General features: G+C 57.6%; 1 protein-coding gene across 4 annotated transcripts in view; it reads right to left on the bottom strand.

Moving 5' to 3' along the window:
- Window positions 1–14,065: 14,065 nt before the first annotated feature.
- The window catches only part of POC1A (POC1 centriolar protein A), a 66,977-nt gene continuing 60,844 nt past the window's right edge, over window positions 14,066–20,198 (bottom strand). For all 4 annotated transcript variants that reach the window (XM_006179981.3, XM_032458370.1, XM_032458368.1 and 1 more), the window contains one exon: window positions 14,066–14,807. In XM_006179981.3, coding sequence (XP_006180043.2) covers window positions 14,709–14,807 — 99 coding nt within the window. In that variant the 3' untranslated portion in view covers window positions 14,066–14,708. The remainder of the gene's footprint in view (window positions 14,808–20,198) is intronic.

The following is a 20,198-nucleotide window of genomic DNA, read 5'->3' as shown; positions in this document are numbered from 1 at the left end:
GCCTCTCTCAAGGATGCTGGGAGAGGGGACTTGGGGCCCTGGGCTAGAACATGGGATCAAAGACATTCCTCCTCTTTAGGAATGTGGCCTTTCCTGTCTGTCAAAGTTCAGACCCCTCACCTGCAGCCCCTGAGAGAGATGCCCCACTCATCAGGGTCTTCCTGAGGGGCAGGGTGAGGACCCCAGAACAGGTCTCTGGGTCTCTCAGGAGTGGGGTGTGTTTGAGCTCACTGCAGCCGTACCCTCTCCCACACACCTCCGGGTCTTTGCACACAGTTCCCTCAGCTGGGGCATTCTTTTGCCCTCACCCTTCACCTGCCTTCTAGAAGATCCCAGCTCAGTTTTCACCCTCAGGGAGGCCTCCTTTAATCCTCCAGGCTAGATCAGCACCCCCTGCCCCGTGATCCTGGGACCCCTGCCCCAAATCTTTGCTCTGGACTCTATCACAGTCACAGTTCAAAACCCTCCACCAGACTCTCCCTTTGGAGGCCCAATGGCGCATCTGCCCCTCATGAAGCCCATTCCTCCTCCTGCCATCTGCCTCATCCCTAGTCATCCAGGTGCCAGGCCCAAGCCGGCGAGGCATGTTTGGAGCTACCTTCCCTGTCTGCCCATATCCAGCCCCAGAACTGCACAGTGAAGGGACATTCCCAGCAGGGCGAGGCTTGGCCACGATAGTGGAATATTTGATGTGAACTGAACAGATAAGAACTACTATGCAGTGCACCCCCCCCACCCCCAACACATCCATGTGGCATAGTCTCCCAGGAGCGGTGTCACCAAGAATTGTTTAAGCATCTTGGAAGAAGACTTTCCTTTTCCCTCTGGTACCCATGGGTTTCTTAGAGATGGGCCACCAGGTTTTGAATGACATATGCCAGAAGGGGAGGAGAGGAAGGGGGTCAGTTCCTTGCCTTCCTATCCTAATGAGGCTAGCAGAAATCTAGGGTTAGCTCCTGCTTGCTTCCAGGAGAGCAGCTTTCCAGTTGGGGTCTATTTCCCACTAGGAGAGCTGATCAGGACCTGGGGCAGGGGCCGGGCACTCTAGTCCATGGTGCCTGTGGCTGGTGACAAAGCCAGCCTCTGCCCACGGCAGCTCTAGCAGGCTGGGGGAGATGTCCCATCAGGACCCTGCCTGAGAACCAGACTAGGGGTCACCCACTTACCCCTGAAACTTGGAACAGCTTCTCCCCCATCCCTCGGTGAGACACCTGTCTGGGTTACAGTGAGAACAGGTAATGTCAAAGCCAGGCCAGGAGTGGACTGTGAAAGACCTGGCAACTCTCCTGCCCTGGATGGAAGTCCTGGCTGTACACCCCCATGTGTGCATGTACAGACACACATAGGGACACACAGTGCAGGCATAAACACGCACAGACCTACCTGTACGTGCTCGTATGCTCAAAGGCACATATACATATGAAATACACAGATACAGACCTATGCACGAGTGCAGAAATATACAATACACATGCAAACAGACCCGGTACATCTGGGCACTTGCCCTTTTGTTGGAGGGGTGCCCACAGAGGGGTTGTTCCAGGGTGGTGGAATCCACACTTCCCTCCCCCAGCCCTCCAGGCACCTGGGCTCACTCTTCCCTATTGCCTGTTGCTGGGATCTCCGTGGTGACAAGCTCTGGATGGACGGGAAGTCCATCCCTGCCTTCCTTCCAGCAGGGGGCTGCCAGGCCCTGGGCGATGGCAGGCATGGCCCAGGGAAGCTCGTGCTGGGGAACCAGCCTGTCTGTTCTCCCCCTGCCCGGCCCAGGTGTGCTGGGCAGAGAGGGTAGGACAGGGCCCTGGGGAGCAGGTGGGAGAGAGGGTCACACCCAGGAAAGTCAGAGAACAAGACCTGGCAGGATGGAAGCCAGGGCCTAGAAGATCTGGGAACTCCCCAAGGCCGCATGGAGAAGGCAGAGTGCAGGGAGCCATGCCTCTGTGGGAGCCTCCTGATCAGTTCCTGCTCATTTTTTGAGCACCTGCCCTGGGCGAGGGAGTGTGCCGGGCGGTGAAGTGGGACTTCAGAGGGAAATGAGACAGATTCTTCCCTCTCCCAGCTCCCCACCTAGGAGTGACTGCAGGCCCTGGGCCAACCTCCCCAGGTGGATTCACCATGGCCACTTACCAGCCCACTGGGGCCAGCCACCTTCACCACTGTGCTATGATTTGTCCCTGGCGGACATTACTAGTCAATCACAGCACCTTCTCTTGCTGAACCATCCTCTGGCCTCAAAACCCATCCAAGCAGACAGGACCAATCGACTGACTTTGGTAGACAAGGGAGATAAAGCCTGTTTGCTGAGACCCCAGTTCATAGCTAGACCAGCCATGGCTTCTCTGTCCCCACCCCCAGCTCATTTCACCCTGACTTTCTTCTGCTTCTTACTTGGTGCCCCAGACACGGTGCCCCTGCCTCTATGCACTTCCTCATTCCACACCCCCACCCTCTGAAATCATCTCCAGCTTCTGAGGGGCCATGGCCTTAGAAAGCCTGCCCTGTTTAACCTCAGCAGAGTCTGCTCTTGCTCCGAGTCCTCCCAGGCAGGGCCCAGCATTTTCCACTCTCTGCCCACTTATGGGCTGCTCAGCCTGCAGGGGTCTGGGGTGGAGCAGGGCTGGGTGTGGAGCCTTCTCTCTCTGCGACTTTTCCTGTGTGAGCCTCCCTTCAACACTGGAGTCCTCCAGGAGGTCGCCCAGAGATTTTGGGCCTCACCCATCCTCCATTCCAAGCCCTCTCCAGTGTGGGGCTCCCCTAAGAGGAGGGGGTCTGCTGGGCTGGTCAGCCTGGGCAAGTGAGCATTTTAAGCCCTGCTCGGGGCTGTCTTGGAACTGATGTCAAGCAGGCCTGGTCCCAACACAAAGGCTGTCCCCTACTTTGCCCTCACCCTGTTGCAGCTTTCACCTCCTCAGGTCTGCGTTGCCCCAGATTCTCCAGTAACGTGAGCAGAGCAGGGCTTGTCTATCCATTCTCCAAACGGGAAAACTGAGGCCTAGGAAGGGAAATGTCTGGCCCAAGGGCTTGGCTCCAACCCCAGCCAGTTACTCACTCACCCACTGGGCCTGGGGTGAGTCACGGTGGCCCAGGTGATGGGAAGGAAACACATAAACACGGGCGAGTGGAAAGGCGGTCGGTGGGGGAGGGGGGATGTGCCTGCCTAGGGCTCCCACACACAGGCCCCTGTGGGCTTACTGGTCAGGAGCACACCTGATCGTCTCAAGTCGTGTTTCCTTCTGGCCCCATGTCCAGGCTTTGCACCAACCCTTGGAGGGCTGTCAACTCACTTGACAGATGGGGAAAATAAGGCCCATGGTTCTAACCCCTGCTGTGGCAAGGGGCTGGGCCCTGGACTAAGACCCACACCCCCAGCCAGCTCTCACTGTGGCTCCAGGCTCCTGCAGAGGAGACCCAAGCACGCTCTTCAGGGGGCCCTTTGCTCTGCCAGTCCTTTCCCATCACTGGGGTGGCAAGGGGCCAACACTGGCAGGGTGAGGGGCAGACTGGGGGCCTGGACAAGCTACTCGCCCTGTCAGGAGGGGAGGCTATATCCCGCAGGTGGCGTATGTGCTATCAAATGCTCTTCCCACTTCCATGGCACATGTAGCTGATCCTTCCCGCCACCCAGTTTCAAAATCTGTCCACTGACACAGTCCACATCCTCCTCTTTCACCCCTGGACCATCTCACTAGCCTCCTTGCTGGCCCCCTGCCCCATCCCCACAGTGCATTCCCCACACAGCAGCCAGAGGGGTCGTCCAGGACTCTCTGGCTGCCCTCCAATCTCCCTCGCTACCCCGCTGCCCCTACATCATCCTGCCCACTGTCTCTTCAGGGTCTTTACACTCAGCCCTCCTCAGCCCTCCTTTCCAGCCTCTTTTCTTTGACTGCTTTCTTATTCTTCCCCCTAAATCCACTCATCCTCCAGAGCCAGAGTGGGCACCCGGGAAGGAGCTGAGTCAGAATTGGGATCCTGACTTCCTTCTGGACTCTGTCCTGCCAGTCATGAGCACATGGTCCTGTGATTTCAAATGCTTTCGGCCCTCCCCTGCCATACTAGAGGATTCCAGAAGCTCTCACTTCCATTCCCCACCTGGGCCTCAGCCTGTCCTGCATGACCTGCCCAGAGTCACTCAGTGAGATCACCTGGAGCCAGAAGGCTCCTCACCATGATGGGATGGATCCCTGCTCCTGCAGGGCCTCAATTTCCGTTTCAGAGAGGGCGCTCCCTCCCCCATCTGAGTGTCGCTAGCTCAGCCTCCCTCTGCAGGTTGAACCCAAACTCCCACCTCTTGGTGGACCCAGGGGCCCCTCAGTTCCCAAGCCTGGGTTCCAGGCCTGCCCACTACCCCTCGTGAGCCTGGAAGAGGGGCTGAGCTGGGTCGGGGAGCCCCATCTGCTAACACTGAGGTCATCCCTAGAGGGCCAGGAGGAGCAGCTCAGCAATCCGGAAAAACTTGGCGGCTAGCGCTGATTTCCTTGGGGCTGGGAGGAAGGCAGAGGAGAGAGGAAAAGGACTCAGGTTAGCCTGGGTGGGCCGGTCCCCTGCCCCAAAGTCGTGAGTGAAGGCAAGCCCTTTCCTGTTGCAGGCCCCTCTGCTGTTGGCCAATCTCCCCTCCCTTTAACACTTCAGGGCTTATAGGCAGCACCTCCTGAGCCCACCTGGGGCTCTGAGGGTTAGAAGCCAGGGCTTTGGGGAACAAGGGTCCTCAGGTGTTGGCCTCTGGCCACCATGTCACCCTTGGCTTCCTGCCTGAAGCTTCTGATCCTTCTGAGGCTACTTTGGCCAGGAAGGGCCTGGAGCCCTGGATGGTTTGAGCAGGGGCGGGGGGACGGGAGGGCATCTTGGGCAGGCATTCCCAGCCAGAGCAAAGACAAGGAGCTGGGGTGGAGTCTGGGGTGGTGCCCTGGTCTGTCTTTGCCAAACCAGCTCTGGTTTTTTGATTAGGAGAGCTAGCAGTGGCAGGCTCCTGACAGCAAAGCCAGTCCAACCTTTGAGGTTGGGAGGGTGGGGGAGGCTGGGAATTCCCAGGGTACCTGGCGGGCGGATGTGCCAGGGGCCTGGGCTGGGTCAGCTTCTGGTGGGCCAAGGGGCACAGCCTGCTAGGTCTCTGTACCTGCCAGGCCTAACGCCTCATTAGCATCTGCCTGCCGCCAGCCTGGGCCTGTCTGGTCCCCTCCCCATCCGCCCACACAGCCCTGTTTTTCAGGAATCCCTCCTATGAGGCATTGATCGTGACAGTGACAGTGCTCACGTGACCATGATGAGGCTGGGGACATGGTCTGGGAGCCAGCTGGTCTGGCCCAGGCACGAGGTGGCTGGGTTGAAGCCTCAGTGCTCAGCCCCATCCAGGTTTCATGCCCAGTGCCACCCTACATGGGCTTAGCTGTCCAGCAGCAGCCTGGAGCTGGATGTGCAGCGTTCCCAGGCAGGCAGGCAGCCTTGGAAGCACTAGGAACTCCCCTTCTTGGTTTGGCCCCACGCAGCCCTATTCCTGCCACTGGGGCACATGCCCCAAGACCTGGGAGGCTCCCTCCCTGCAAAGACTACGGTCCCCTGGGAGAGAGGAGGGAGCCAATGAACCCTCAGGGTGGCTTCTAGTGGGGCTCTCTGAGGGCCAGCCCTCTGGCCTGAGCCCTAAGGGCAGCTCTGAAACCAGGGCTGGTGAGGGTGGGTTTGGCCAGAGCTGGAGCCCTCTGTCGAAACCTCCCCAGAACCACCAGGCCAGGCCCAAGAACTCAGGCTGGGGAGTGGCTGGATTCTCCAGGTGGTGAACACTAGTGGGTCATGGAGTCCCCAGGTAGGAGGGAGCTAGAACCCACAGATCTGGGAAGCTGTTGTGGACTTGGGTGGCCCCTGGAGGTGCCCCTGCCTCTCCATCTGTGAAATGGGGCAATACTTTCTGCCTACTCTAGTTCCCTGGGGTGCAGGCAGCCAGGCAGGTTCTGCATTGGAACCATCAGAGGGAAAGGCCTCTTTGGCCCAAGGGGCTGGGCACAGACCCCAACCACCCTCGTGCACTGCGAGCAGCAGTGGCCTTGGCCCGGCACCTGTACCAGACAAGGTCAAGTGCTGACCACCTGCCAGGCCCTGCACTGGACAAAGCAAGACAACCCAGTGTGGCTGTTAGACGACCAAGGAGTGAGTGTGCCATGCGTGTTGGGACAAGCAAAGGTAAGATGGGAGGATGGAGACTGGGGAGCCTGACCAGGAGGCCTGGTTGTTATCCTGACTCTACCAGCAGCCTCCCCTCTCCAGGCCTATTTCCTCCTCTATATAACGGGGTACAGGATACCATACAAGACTGCTGTGAGGCAGGAGGAAATGTGCCCTGTGAAGGGTCTGGCCCAGGGCTGAGCACATGTCTCCCTCTTATGCCTGGACGGTGGGGAATAGGGCCCTGGGGGCAGGCAGTGAGTCCCTGTGGGAAGGGCTCCGAAAGCGGAGGGATGGGAAGGGGACTGGAAGCAGCTATGCTAGGGAGTGTGGATAGAATGGGCTCTGAGCAGAGAGGCTGGCCCCAACAGGAAGGGAAACAGGGACAGAGGAGACAGAGTAACTTTTCTGAACCTAGAGCCATGACTGCCCTGTCTTGAGGCTGATGTGGGGCATGGATGCTCCCAACATCCCATGGGGCAAGGCCCTACCCACCAGCCTCATGCCTCTGCCTCTGTGCCCACACCTGCCCCCACCCCCAATAAGGAAGGGTAGGGAGGGAATCAGTCACAGCTCAAGCCTGGTCCCACCTCCAAACCTTGGCCACACCAGCCTCCTGCTGCCTCCTGCTGCCTCCTGCTGCCCCCTCCTTAGCTGTCATCACTATTCAATTCCCATCCTTTGCTCAGACCCAGCAGACAACAGCCCCTGCTTTGACCCTCAGGGAGCCTTTCCCATCAGAGGGTTTTGACACGTGCCTCCTGCCCTCTGAGGGCTCTTTCTGTCGAATTACCCAGAGTGGGGTCCATAGAACACTAGGCCCGCCAGGCACACCTCAATAAAGAGCGTCGTGTGGTCAAGTGTCTCCGAAACACTGTCAATTCTGTGGCCCCAGCTGCATAGCTTAGGAGTGTGTTAGAGGCTCTGAAAAGTCCTGCAGGGATGTAGCTGGCTTTTTGTTCATCTGGCATGTCCCAAACTCCAGTGACCACAGCATCAGTTTTTTTGCATAACCTCTACTTCCAGCCCATGGGACTGTGCCCTTCCGGAGAGAAAATGGCTTTATTCATACATGCCCAGTTCAAACCATGCTCCCTTCCCTGGACTTCCCTTCCCATTTTCAGATGAAAAGCTGAGGGTCATCAGGTAGCAGGTCAGAACCCCACACCCTTCCTCTGGTCTTCTCTAGGAGCCCTGAGGTTGGCTTTTCACCAGCAGGTCCAGCTGCCACAGTAGGACCAGAAGCTGCCCTGGCCTGGCTCCTGAGGAGGCTTGGATGATGAAATGGGCACCAGACTGAGATGAGCCGGACGCCTGGCCACACTCCCCCAACCCGCACTGCCCAGCTCTTGGCCATGACCGGCTCCTGTGGTCTCTAGCTCAAGGCTGCACAGAGCCAGACGGGGGCCAGACGGGGAGGCTGTTTCGCCTCAGCGTGGGGGCTGAGGACAGACCCCCTCCCTGAGCCCAGGCCAGAGTTGGGTTACGAGCCCTCAGGGTCTCCTAATGAGTTCCACATTGGAGTCAATGCCTCTGAGAGGAAATGGGAAGGGGCTGGGGAGGGGGAGAGGGGCCCGAGAGGGGATTGGAAACATGTGTTTGGAGGAAGAAAGGGGAGGGGTAGGGAGGGTTAGGGAGGGGGAAGAGGGAGAGGAGCGGAGGACCATCCCTAGAAATCCCAGTGCCCACCCGCTACAAGGGTGGCTGCTAGCCTCCCAGGCCCCTGCAGGAGGCCTCCAGGCCCACAGTGTTGGGGTGCAGCAGTAGGAGAGACCACTTAGGGGGCCCACTCCTCTCCTTTAGGCAGAAAAAATCCCAAATCCCTGGCCTTGTTTGACTGGGATTCTGAGCCATTCGGGGCAGGATAAAAACAGGTGGGTGGGAGGGTCCCTGCGGGCAGGAGGCAGCCCCTCCACAGCCAGCCAGCTGGCCAGCAGCAAGAGGCTCCTTCAGATCCAGCCCAGTGGCCCCTACCACACCAGAGAGCCGTGGGTGCGGTGAAGCCACTGCCCCATTGGCCCTGACCCCCATCTCAGCCCCTCTCAGCTATCAGGCACCCAGACTGGCCTGGTGGCTGGAAGCCTGGTTGGGAGAAGGCTAAGTAGGAGCCACGTCAGCATGTGTGGTGAGGTCTCCAGGGAGACAGACCCATAGCAGTTAGGGAGCAGAGTCTGTGGGCCTCACGGGGTACAACAGATCCCCCTTCCAGGAACACTGTTTGAGCCCCAGGTTTCTAGCCAGCCGACCAAGGCCGAGCCTGGGGTAGGCCTTGTAGCCAGCTGGCTGGCCTGTAGAACTCTGATGATGGGGCCTAGCCCTCCCTAGGCCATGGATCGGAGCCCTGCAGGGACAAAGCCTGTTCTCAGAGCTTTGTGCGGAATGTTTCAGCAAATCTTTCCAGAAGCCTTATGAGACCACTACTGCTGTTACCTCATGTTATGGATGAGGAGGCCAAGGCACAGAAAGGTGAAGTCAGAGCATTCCTGGCAGTAGGAATAGTAGGTGCAAAGGCCCTGTGGCTGGAATGTTCCTGTTGTGTCCAGGGAACACTAAGGAGGCTGGTGTGGCTGGAGGGGAATGAAGGGAGGGTGAAGGGTGGTCAGAGATGGGGGTGGGGGAATGGACAGGATGGAGAAGGGCCTCTTGGCTGTGGTGAACGTTGTGGCTTATACTTGAAGGGGGCTGGGGAACCACTGAAAGGGATTGGGCAGGGATGGCCTAAGCTGTCTTACAGGTTTTCTTTTTTGATTTATTATTTTTTAATCTTATAGCTTAGCCGACTCTGGCTGCTGTTGAGAACAGATGGAGTGGGCCAAAGGCAGAAGCAGACCAGGCAGGAAAGGAGCAGGCACCATCTCAGTGAGTCCTGGCTCCTTGGGGGTCCAGCTTTGGGATGGTCTTAGTGGTGGGCAGGTTGGAAGGGCTCTCACCTGACCTGCCCCAGCCTAAGGCCCCCTTCCCTCACCAGAGAGGCCTTCAGACCTGGAGTTTCTCCAAGCCAGTGGCATTCATCCCACCAGGAGACTTCAGGACATGCCTCATCCTGGGGCCTCACAGATGGCTCTACTCCCAAGCACACCCCAACTCTTAGGGGAACTGGACCCAACCTCAGGACCAGGGCCACCCCAGGAGCAAAGGTCAGCTTCACAATTCCAGCCAAGAGGTCTCATGGCAGCAGCCCTGACCTGGGCCAGCCCAGGCCCCTGTGACAGAGCACCTTCTGTTTTCTGTTAGCAGGCACATGTGAGCTGCTGCCTGGAGGGTCTGGAAGACTAATTACATTGCTTCTCCCGCTCGAAGTTTCCGAGGCTTCTGAGGAGCCAACCCAGGAGCAGCTGTCATGGAGGAAGATTCTGGGGGCTGAGCTGAGGGTGGAGGTCAGGGGGTGTGCTGGCCCTGGGGAACATGGTTGGCCCTCCCATGCCAACCTTGGGCATGAGGGCATGTCCTTGGGGTGACTCTGGCTGGAGTCACAGTTTGAGTGGAGAGGTGGAGAGGCACCGTATGAACTTCTAGGGGAGCTGGATGGTTCCAAAGAGACCTGCCAGGTCAAAGCAAGGCCCTGGGCTGAGCCTAATTTGTGGAGGGGAGGGGCAGCGCAGTTATCTAGGAGAGGCCAGCTGAGCAGATGTGCCCTGGGTCAGGCCTGAGACTCAAACGACACGGATTGGGTGAACATGGGGGAAGGCCATGGCTCCAAAGTCAGTCTCCCTTCCAAAGCTGAGTCTGGGTGCCCAGCTGGGGAAGGATGGAGATGGACAGGGGCTGACGTCAGTATGCGTGGCTGAGCGACACTGCCGGCACCAGCCTGGGTCCTGCGGGCAGGCCTCTCTCTGCCCACTGGGCACCCACGACAGATGCCTAAGTCCCGCTTTCGGGAACACACACTTGTGCCTGAAACAGCAGCTCAAGGGCTGAGAAAGGGAAGCTGCAGGAGAGTATGACTTCCTCTCTTGCCTGAGTTCCTTGTCCAGCAGCGCTCAGCTTCCTCATGGGTGGTAGGAGAGGGTGCGTGGGGACCGGGGTTCCTGCCACAAGCTGCAGGCCCGGGCAGATGGGGCTCGAGGTGGCCTCACCTGAAGTGAAAGCACTCCTGGGGCCTTGCTCTATAAATAGGTTCTTGGGAGAGTGTTTCCACACAGCGGCTCTCAGCTGGAGGAGGGGCTGGCACTGAAAGCATCCTAATGGCTTTGCCCCAGGCTCTCTGGGCTGGCTCCAGCCTCATCTGGAGCATGGCTGGGAGAGCCCCACGTCCTGGGTCTCTTGAAAGACTTCTCCAGAGCGGCCAAGCAAGGGAACCCAGGGTGCCAGGGCAGCCAGCTGGGGTGCGCTGGAGCCCACCCAGCAACAGAACAAGGCTGCGTCAGGCGGCGATGCTCGCAGGAAGTGGAGTGATGTCCCGGGGGCCGGTGCCGCCAGCTGGCCACTGCTGCTTTGGCAAGGTGGTTCCCTCCTCAGCAGCCTGGGGCAGGCTAGGGTGGAGGGGGGGTGCTTGGAGAGAACCCCTTGGGGGGATTTTTGTCCCCCTTAAATGGCCACACCCCAATTAAGGCTGGAGCCATCAGGGGCCCATCTTGAGCAAACCGTTTAGGAAGATGAGGCTATTGACAGGGAGCCGGGACGGCAGGCCAGTGTGACTCACTGTGCTCTCGCTTGCTCAGCGGGCTGGGTTTCCGGGATTCCCGGCAATCACAAACACCCACCCCAAAGCCTGTGCTGGCCCTCCAGAGTAGCGGCCTCGGCCTCGGCCTCTGTGATGGCTGAAGAGGTGGCCTTGGAGTGCTTGCCTCCTTGGGTGGGGAAGGGCTGCCTGCCATCCCAACTTCCTCTTCACCACTGGATCAAGAGACCGTAAGTCTGGCTACTGAGAATTTCAGAGCCAGAAGGACCCTAGGACCATCAAACCCCATTTCTATGGACACACAGGCCAAGTTCTAGGGAAAGGGTAAAACCTGCCAGAAGACTCCCTCCAGTCACACAGTGATCGCACGCTTGTTCTGAGCGCCTCATGTGCCCAGCAAGACAGGTACTAGCTTACAAACGGTCTCCACAAGGTTACTGAACAGGTTCAAGGTCATAGAGCTAACAGGGGACAGATTTAGACTCCGGCTGTGGGTCAGGGGCCCGTCTCCTCTGATCTGCCCTCTCGCCAGCCTGCTCTCACGTATCTGGCCACCACGGAGATCAGAGGACAGAGGGACAAGGACAGTGCCGGGTGGGAGGATAACAGAGTTTCCAGGACAGGAAGACAGGCCTGCAGGGAGCTAGCAACACAGCCTGTCCAGTGCTCCTGGGAGTGGTGACCCAGGAATAAAGGGCAGCACGCTTGCCACGGGCAGGGGTTGGACTCAGCTGCTTCTTGCTGGCTTTGTCATCCAGCCCACCTGACCTGCCTCCCTTGGTTTTTCTGGCAGGAAGTGCAGATTCATCCCCGGAACCCCAAGAATCTGGTGAAGGGTAGGTGGGGGATCATGATTTAAATCACAGATAACTGTTCTTTTATTTCACGTTAGGAAAATTAGGGCATGAAGGGGTGGGGTAGGAATTGCCCTGAGATGCTCTTCCTAACAAAAAACTCCTAACCTAACCTCCTCTTTCTAGGAAGGAAGGAAGGAAGGAAGAAAAATAAAGATGCCTGCAATTTGGTTTTCTGGGAGCTCAGTTACCAAAATCCAAAATTAGGAGAGATGACGGCCGAGCTAAGGCATCTACATTTCCAGAGGGCTGGCAGCCCCAGTGGGGGACTGGTAAGAGCCCAGCCCCAGGGGAGCCGTGGGGAGGGCTAGCAGGGAGTGTCATTTTGGGAAGCACCGCAACAAAGGACCTCTGTTGTTGCCCTCAACCTGGCCAAGCCACCTCAAGGACCCGAGGCCCCATACTCCTCCTCGTCTCGTGCAGGCCCCGTAGCCAGTCCTGCCTGCCACCAGCCCCAGCAGTGTCGCCCAGCTCAGGGTCCTGCAGCACCTTCACAGGGAAAAGGGGTTGGAAATGAGGCTGGAGAGACAGAGCTCAGAGAGAGCAGAGCACCCCAGGGTCCCCTGTCCCCCTGCCCCCAGCAGCAACCTGGCCCCTAGATTCTCAGAGCAGTGAGGTCCTGGGTCGGGCCCCACATGAGCAAGAAAAGGAACTCTCTGGGGAAGAACTGGCCCAAATGAGAGCCCGAGTCGAGTCCCCCACAGCTCTGACCTCGGTGTGGTCATACACACTGGCTTGGACGAGGCAGCTCTATGCTGTTTTAAAGACATATGCAGCTCTCTAAGAACCATCCTTTGCCCCAGTTGCAGGTCTGGCTGGTGGCTCTGTCGAGGCCGGAGTGTGATGTGCAGGCCATTCTAACAAAGCCCTCCCAGACAGCCCGCGCCCAGAGCCCGCCTCCACCTGGGGGGCCCAGGTCAGACGTCCTAGGACACGCTGATCCTGCACTGTGGGGGGGGGGGGGCCCTTTCCAGACTGTTTACACCTAGTAGCCACGGTGGGGCTTCCAGACCATTTCCCAAATCCCTAGCAGACCCTCAAATCCACATTTTCTCCCACACAGAAAGGCAGATTTCAGAGAGAAATTCAAGGCGAGATCCTTGTATACACTGAAGATGGCAACGACGGCAGCCCTTGCCAGGCCTGTGAGCAGAGCTGCCACCCGGTGCCCTGGAGATGCTGCTCCTGCCCTGCTGTCCCCAGCAAGGGGCACCATCTGGGTCTTTGGAGAGGATCTCGCCCTGGGCTGGAGCCCCACCACCTGGGAGCCCCAGCTCTGCTGGCCACAGCACGACAGCTGAGGGCTCAGCAGTGGTAGGACAGCGAGCGTGGGCCGGGATGACGAGCCCGACCCACAGGCACTGGACCCTCTGCGCAAGCTGACTTAGGGTTGCCCAGACTCCCCGTAAAAGCCTCCCATGGGAGCCCATGACTTCCCAAGGCAGTTGGGGGGTCTTAACCTGTCAATTTAGACCAGCAGGCCTGCTGGGCTCTTCTACACACCAGCAGGGCCACGTGGGAGGACTGTAGCAGGTCCTGGGGGCCTCCAGAACGTCCTGAGCCAGCAGCGTCTTCCCCACCTACAGCAGGCCCCGTCGGCCTAGAGGGACTGGTGGGGCCCGGGAGCGACGGGCCTCTGTTAAGCACCTACTGCAGAACCGACCTCATCACCACCTGGTGCGGGTGGTTACCACCACCACCTAATATAAGCACCTGAGGCTTACAGAGCTCATGTCACCATGTTGAGGTCACACAGATTGACCAAAGGCAGAGCCTGAGGCCTGACCCCAGATTGCAGCTCCCTCTCTGCCCAGTGGGAAGAGGCAGCTTCCCCGGGTTCGGGTTCGGGTTCGTTCATCAGGACTCAACACAGGCTGCCTCTTGTCAGTCCAAGCCCTTAGGCATCCAGGCTCTGCTCCTACCTGGAAACTGCAGAGTCTGGGAAGCTCATCAGCTGCCTGGTACTGACAGCTCTAGGGAAGATCTAACAGTGCCTTCCCCTAGCCCCCAGGGCAGGGCAGGTGTGTTGCAGGATAAATACATCCTTGGCTGGCCACGCCCCCAGAAGCGCAAAGCTGAAGGCACAGACTGCACTCAGACATATAAGAAACACTTGCCTGGCTTTCCTGCAAGGATGCACGAGAAGGAGCCTATGGAATCCTCACAAGCAAGTAGAAAGGCAGGTGCCTGAGACCTCCAGGTCCCAGGTGAAGCAGCCAGCAGCCAGGCCAGCCAGAGGGAGGGCATATGTGCAGGGGCTCTGGCTGTCTTGCTTCCCAAGGCTCTGAACAGCTGTAAACAGGGTGTGCTGGGCTTCAGAGGTCATCCCAATAGAGGCCCTCCCAAGACGCCATTTTTATTCTCCCTTCATGGGCCCTGGGGATGGGGGTGGGCGCTGATTAGGTCTCACTCAGAACAAGCCATTTCTACGACAAGCTCAATAAAGTGTATTTTTTAATGTTCAGATTCCTTTGCCCTCACACATGCAGAGGGGGAAGCCACCAGGACCCAGTGGACATGTGTGGGGCAGAAATCAAGGCCACTACAAAGCCACCCCCTCCCCACCAGAGTGCTTGTTCCTGGATAAAACAGACTCAGGTGGGCCTATGCTGGGCCTTTTGTCATATTTAGAGGAAACTGCGGGCTTATCCAACCAACGAGTAGTCCATTTCTACGCTGAGATGGGAAAAGCCTGTCACGTGGCAGAAAGGGTGACAAGCCCCAGTAAGATAAATGAAAAGCAAGGTGGCTTGAAGCCACCTCCTCCGGCGGAGAGCTGCCATCTGAGGGCTCCTTAGGACTCCAAGGCCACAGACATTTTCAAGTGGTTCCTTCACATTAAACTAAATGTGGTCCATGGTGCAGATGTGGGCCCCGCCTATAGGGGCCCCCCACTGCCAGGTGGAGAGTATCCAGGTGTGGACAGCAGGTGAAGAGCAAAAGAGCACCACCCCTGGGGCTCCGGACGGATGTGATTCCCAGAGCCGAAGCCCCTTTATTTATTCACCCACGTCCCACAGTACAAATCCCCGGCCTGCCACCCCGCAAATCGACCGAGCTCTTGATTCTTGCTCCCCTGATCACGGTGTTGTTCTCTGCATGATTAGCTGCTGGTTCTCCAGACACTGCTTCAGCTTGTCTTCTGTCAGTGTCAACCGCTGTTCCAGGATGGAGACTGTCTGCAAAACAAATGGTCAGCCCCAGAGGATGGAGGGGCCACTAGGCTGCCTTGGGGATCCCCTCAACCAGTCCTGCTCAGCTGCCTCGGTCCGCCAAACAAAGACAAGCTCTTCCTACCCAGGGATCCTGCCTGGCGCCTTGTCTCTGGGCTTCCTGTCCACCCCTGCTGGTTCCGGACGGTTGTTCTCTGATGTTGGTGAGCAGGGGAAGGACACAGGGAGGAAGAGTAGGCAGCAGGCCCCACGGCCCTTGGTCATTCCCCAAGACAACCAAAGGCCAGGCACCCCCAACCCTGGTGGTCTGGCGTTTAGACTGGGCTTCCAGAGCAGAACCACTTTCTCGGTTGGGCCACACTCTGTCCATAACCAATTGGAGACCATCTACCATCTCTGTTCCAAAGGTGAGAAAATTACCAACAAATGAAGACGCCCCCACCTTGGGTCCTGCCCATGCCTCGGGCCCTTGCTCGCTACACCCGGAGGGCTTCCCAGGCTGGGAGGTGATTCCCCCGAGCCCAGGGGGGCCTCTTCCTGTCCAAGTCCACTGAGGACCATTGCAAGGATGATGTGCTGTCTGGGGGTTAGGCCCGAACTCCCTGTTTCTGAGCCGTTTTTCCTCTCTAATGGGAATGATGTCAAGCTCACAGTGGTCCTGGAGACTGCAAGCATGGTGCCCAGCATGTGTTGGCCTGACCCACGCTGGCCACTGTGCCAATGCTTGTCATCATGTTGGCTTCCAGAGGCCGAGTCTTTGCTCCCTGGCCTCTCTCGTACACCCAGTCTGAAGGCTGGCCTGCAGACCTGGCCGTCTGGCCCGTCCAATGCTCTCACCCCTGGTGCTGCATGTGATTCGTGGGCCAGGACCAGTCTCACAGACATGGCTCCCAGACAAGGCTGCAAAAACCTGCGCCCCTCCTCTGGCTTTGGACAGAGTGTTGGCAGAGGGGCAGTGGTGTCCAGGAGCCCATGTGCTCCCCAGAGAGGGGCTAGCTGACTGCCCTCAAGTACTCCCCCCAAAAGCCCACCTCATTAGTCAATGCCCACTCCAGCACTCGCTCAGCCTGATGCACGCTGGGCATCAAGTCCCTGCTTGTCACTCCCCTCGTCCAGGGTTGGTTGGGTGCCTGTGCACGCCAGGCCCTGGGCAAGTCCATTGTGAATGGGGCAGGCTCAGTTCCTGTGCCGTGGAGCCTGCAGGCATCAGAAACAGGTCAGGTTCAGAAACAAAACTTTCTATTAATTTCACCCATTTGTCTGTGGGCTCCCCCAGGAGGTTCTGCCACCTTCCCTGAGGCTCCATAGAGGCTCTGGGCCTTGGTCCAGTGGAAAGGAAAGTTTCCTGTCATACGTTTAATAAAACATTGAAACATTTTGGGAGGGAGTTTCCCCTCTGAGGCCGCTATAAATTCTCTCAGCATACCGCATGGATGTCACTGTTCACGGAGGCCACCGTTCACAGAGGCTGCTCCTCCTGGGGGCAGGCCCCTTCTAAAGAGCTGGCCCAGCAGCAAGGGCTCCATGCCCTGGGGTATGGGACAGAGCCTGAAAAGTTGCTGCCTGTGGAGCATGAACTGAACTCTGAGAGGCAGAGCTGAGCTGGAAGAGACCGTCACGCTTCCCCTGTGCTGGCCGGCCAGCCGTGGAGGGGGTCTGCGTCTCGTAAAAGTGGTGGCGGAAACAGCCCCCGGCTGGCCCAGAGCAGCATTCCTGGAAGTTTCCACTGGCTGCTGTGAAACTCACACTGAGCCAAGCTCCAAAATCATTTTTCATCCAGACTTTTTCCGATGGCTCCAGACTCCAGGCCCCAGTAGGGGAGCCAGCCAGCTTTTCCTCTTCTGCTCAACCCCCAGCACTGCCCCCAGCACACACACACACTTCACAGGGACGAAATTTCCAAATGTCGAGGCAGTGGGTGCTGGGCCAACATCAATACCAGGGGTGTCACGCATTTCATGAGGCCTCCGCTTAGTTCCACAGGGGACCCAGATTTCAGCTTGGTAGAAATATGGTTATTAAGTCTGATGTTAAATTTCTTTGAACAGAAAAGTATCATCTACTTCCCCTCCTGCCCGCTGAATGGAGGGTGCTGGCCCAGTTATGGGTCCTTCCTTTGGGAGCTTTGAAGGGATGCTTCATAGCACGTTAAAGACAAACAGGCTGAAAAAATGTCCACCCCCTCTTAAACCTGCAGCTCCTCCCTCCCCTGCCGCTCTCTGGCTTCTCCCCTTCCCAGGCAAGCTTCTGGAAGAGTCACATCATCTCCGTGTTTGATCTCCGCTCCCCCTATTCCCTCTGCCTCCAGCTACTCTGAGAAGATGCTGGGTGGCAGCCATCATCCAAGGATTAAGTCTACCCGGCTCTTCCCAGTGACATCTGATCCCACCAAATCCCCTCTGAGCTGGAAGGATGGGCCAGGGAGAGGAGGGCACTTTGGATTTCTGTACTTTAGAACACCGACTGGTAGTCTCTGTTTCACAAATTTGTCTGAATAATCCTACTCCAATAAAGCATGGGCCCTCATTTTCATAGAAAATGGTTATCGCTCCTGAGAAAGTGAAACCTAGAAAGCCTGACCTCTGATTTGCTGACATGCCTTCCCTCCACCAAGGAAAGGGCTTCCCCAGTGATGGAAAGGCTCCTATCAGAGCAGCCAAGTAGCAGTGGTCAGCCTGAGTACACTCAGGGCTGGTGGTGCAGACAGTGAGAGGGTAGCGCATCCCTAGCAAGGATGGGTTCCCGGCCACCTCTGCCATGTGAACTTTCCCTGTTGGTTCAGAGCAATATCCCCACACCAAATGTCAGGGGCACAGCAAGCCTCCGCGAGTATGTGCTGTCCCAATGTTCAGAGAGTGGAGCAGAGCCCACAGTCCTTCCCCGCCAGGCCCGGTGCCACACCAAGCAGGCTGCTCGCAGCTGCCCCGACCTCGTGCTCCAGGTCCAGCCCTGGGAATTTTCCTGCCACACTGTGTCCCGCTCCCCAGGCCCAGAGACAAGGCCCACCTGCCTTGGAGGGTGAGGAGAGGCACTGGAAAGGCAAACACCTCTGCAGTCCTTCTGAGTCTACTCTCCTAAGGGCGAATGAGATCTGACCTGGTTCCAGCCTCTCACAAAGTCCCCAAGGAGGTGCACGCTGGGTGTGGTGGCAGATGCCAAAGAGGGAAATGGCCCTGCCTGACACGGGTGTCCTTGGGTCTCTGATTTAATTTTAAGCAGAGCAAAGGGAAACTAGAGAAAGAGATGAGTCCAGGGTTCTGGCTGTTGGGCGGACCTGTCTGGGCAAGGTAGCTGGGAAAGATGGCCATCACCGGGGACCAAATTCTTCCTCAGAGATGTCCCTCCTGTCTGCTGACCTTGGAGAAACCAGGCAGCTCATGCCCTCTCCCTGGCTCTGGTGCCATCCAGGCACAAGGTCCCCTCTGTAACTGGGTGTAGAGCCCAGGCACAAGGGAAGACCAGCGGGAGAAGCCAGGACTGGGCTCTGGGGGCCCCTCCCGATTCCTGACACACTCTGCTCCGGGGGCTGCTCTAGGCAGCTGACGTTCGTTCCCGCAGCGTGCATGATGTGCCAGGCACTCTACAAGGACCCTTCAGGATAGGAGCCTGTTTTTCCTAATGAGGAAACCAAGGCACAGTGATACTAACTCGCCCAAAGTCACACAGCTTGTAAATGACTAACGTGGACCATGAACCGTGGTGGCCTGGCTTCAGAGTGCAGAATGAGGTACCAGGAACTGTGTACCCTGTTCTGTCCGCATTGAGCACGTATAAGGAAAGGGCTGGCTACTTCCTGTTCCCCACTGGCTCTGGCAGTGCCTGAGGGCTACAGGCCCTGTGACCCCAGGATATCTGCTTGTCCCCCGCCCGATGCCCAAGCTTGAGCAGCCTAAGGACAAACTCCTGGATCTCTCTTCTCACCCAGTGGCAGCCACTTGTCAGGCCACTTAGCTCGATGGCTCTGGATTAAATGAGCAGAAGTGCTTGGAAGGGACATCCGTCAGGGTCACCCAGCAGTCCCCTCATACTATCAGGCCACTCTCAGAGGCAGTTCCCAGGCCTCAGATGCCCCCAGTGCCCATGAAACAGACTCTCTTATCCGGCTAAATGTTTAGGTTTGGAATGATCACAAAAGTCACAATTTTATGCTATGAAAAGGCAAAACTATAGGGACAAAAGGGACATACCAACAAGAACCTTTAAACAGACAGGGAATGAGAAAATACCCTAACACCTTAATTTTAGATGCCGTCTCTCACTGGGGCGCTTGTGTCACTACAGCGTAAGTGATCAGTCTCAAACCACTCTGTGGTACTCACCCAGGTCACTGCTAACACCCTGCCCCTCACAAGATTGGGCTCCACTTTAAATAAGGCACTTCCCTCCCTGAAGTGGAGCAACAGGACCCCACACCTGGACACTGTTACCCTTCTGCCAACACTATCTGCCTCTAGGGGTCATGGCCTCCACCTGCAAGTCAGGTGAGGTCGTAAGAGATCCAGAAATGTCGTTTTCCAAGTTGCACCTGCCAGGGGGTCACCTGGGGGGCTTCTTTCAGAACCACCTTCTCCTGCTGTTACCAGCAATTTCTAGGAAGCCACAGCCCTTCTCATGGAAAATCGGTCCTTTAGAAACTCTCCTGTTTGCTGTTGAATTCTGTTGTCTCTCCAGACCAAGGCTTGGCACAGTCAGCCTGCTGCCTGTTTTTGTCAGTCAGGTTTACTGCCGTGCCTGTTTGCTTACATACTGTCTATGGCTGCTTTCCGGCTACAATGGCATGTTGGGTAGTTGTGACAGACTCTACGGCCCACAAAGCCCAGAATATTCACTGTTAAGAAAAAGTGTGCCGACCCTGGCCCTCGACTGACTCTTCGCTCACTCATCCCCTCTCGTGCTCTCTTGCCTCCATCACGCCTCACCACGGCCACACAGCCACTCCCAGACCAGACCCCATGTAGCAGCCAGCAGGGTCTCACCCCTCCTCGGCTTAGGAGCCCCACTGCCTTCCTGCTGCTCTGGGACTGAAGGTGAGGCTGCCAAGCATGGCCTGCAGGGCCAGGCCCCTTCCAGCAGCTGCTCCTCCTCCCAGAGCCACTGCTGCCGTCACCTTTACTGAAGGCCTCTTGCACGCACTCCCCGTGCAGATGTAGTGGGAAGACTGGAGCCTTCTGGAGAGGCCACAGGACACCCACAACACGGGCCCTCCTGACACCATCGTCTGCTCCCACACATTTGTCAGGTGCCCCCCATGTGCAGCAACCGACACTCTGGCTCTTCGGGGCTTCCAGGTACTGATGGGGTTACAGTACCAGTCCTATCCTGGTGGGCTTTCGGCAAAGCTGCTCAGCCATTACCAACAGTGAATAACATTCTGGAGGAAGGGGAAACAACGAGGGT

The sequence above is a fragment of the Camelus ferus genome, chromosome 17 (genome assembly GCF_009834535.1).
Source record: "Camelus ferus isolate YT-003-E chromosome 17, BCGSAC_Cfer_1.0, whole genome shotgun sequence".
Lineage (NCBI taxonomy): Eukaryota > Metazoa > Chordata > Mammalia > Artiodactyla > Camelidae > Camelus > Camelus ferus.
Note: the sequence above shows the minus strand (reverse complement) of the source record. Positions and strands in the feature narration are given on the sequence as shown.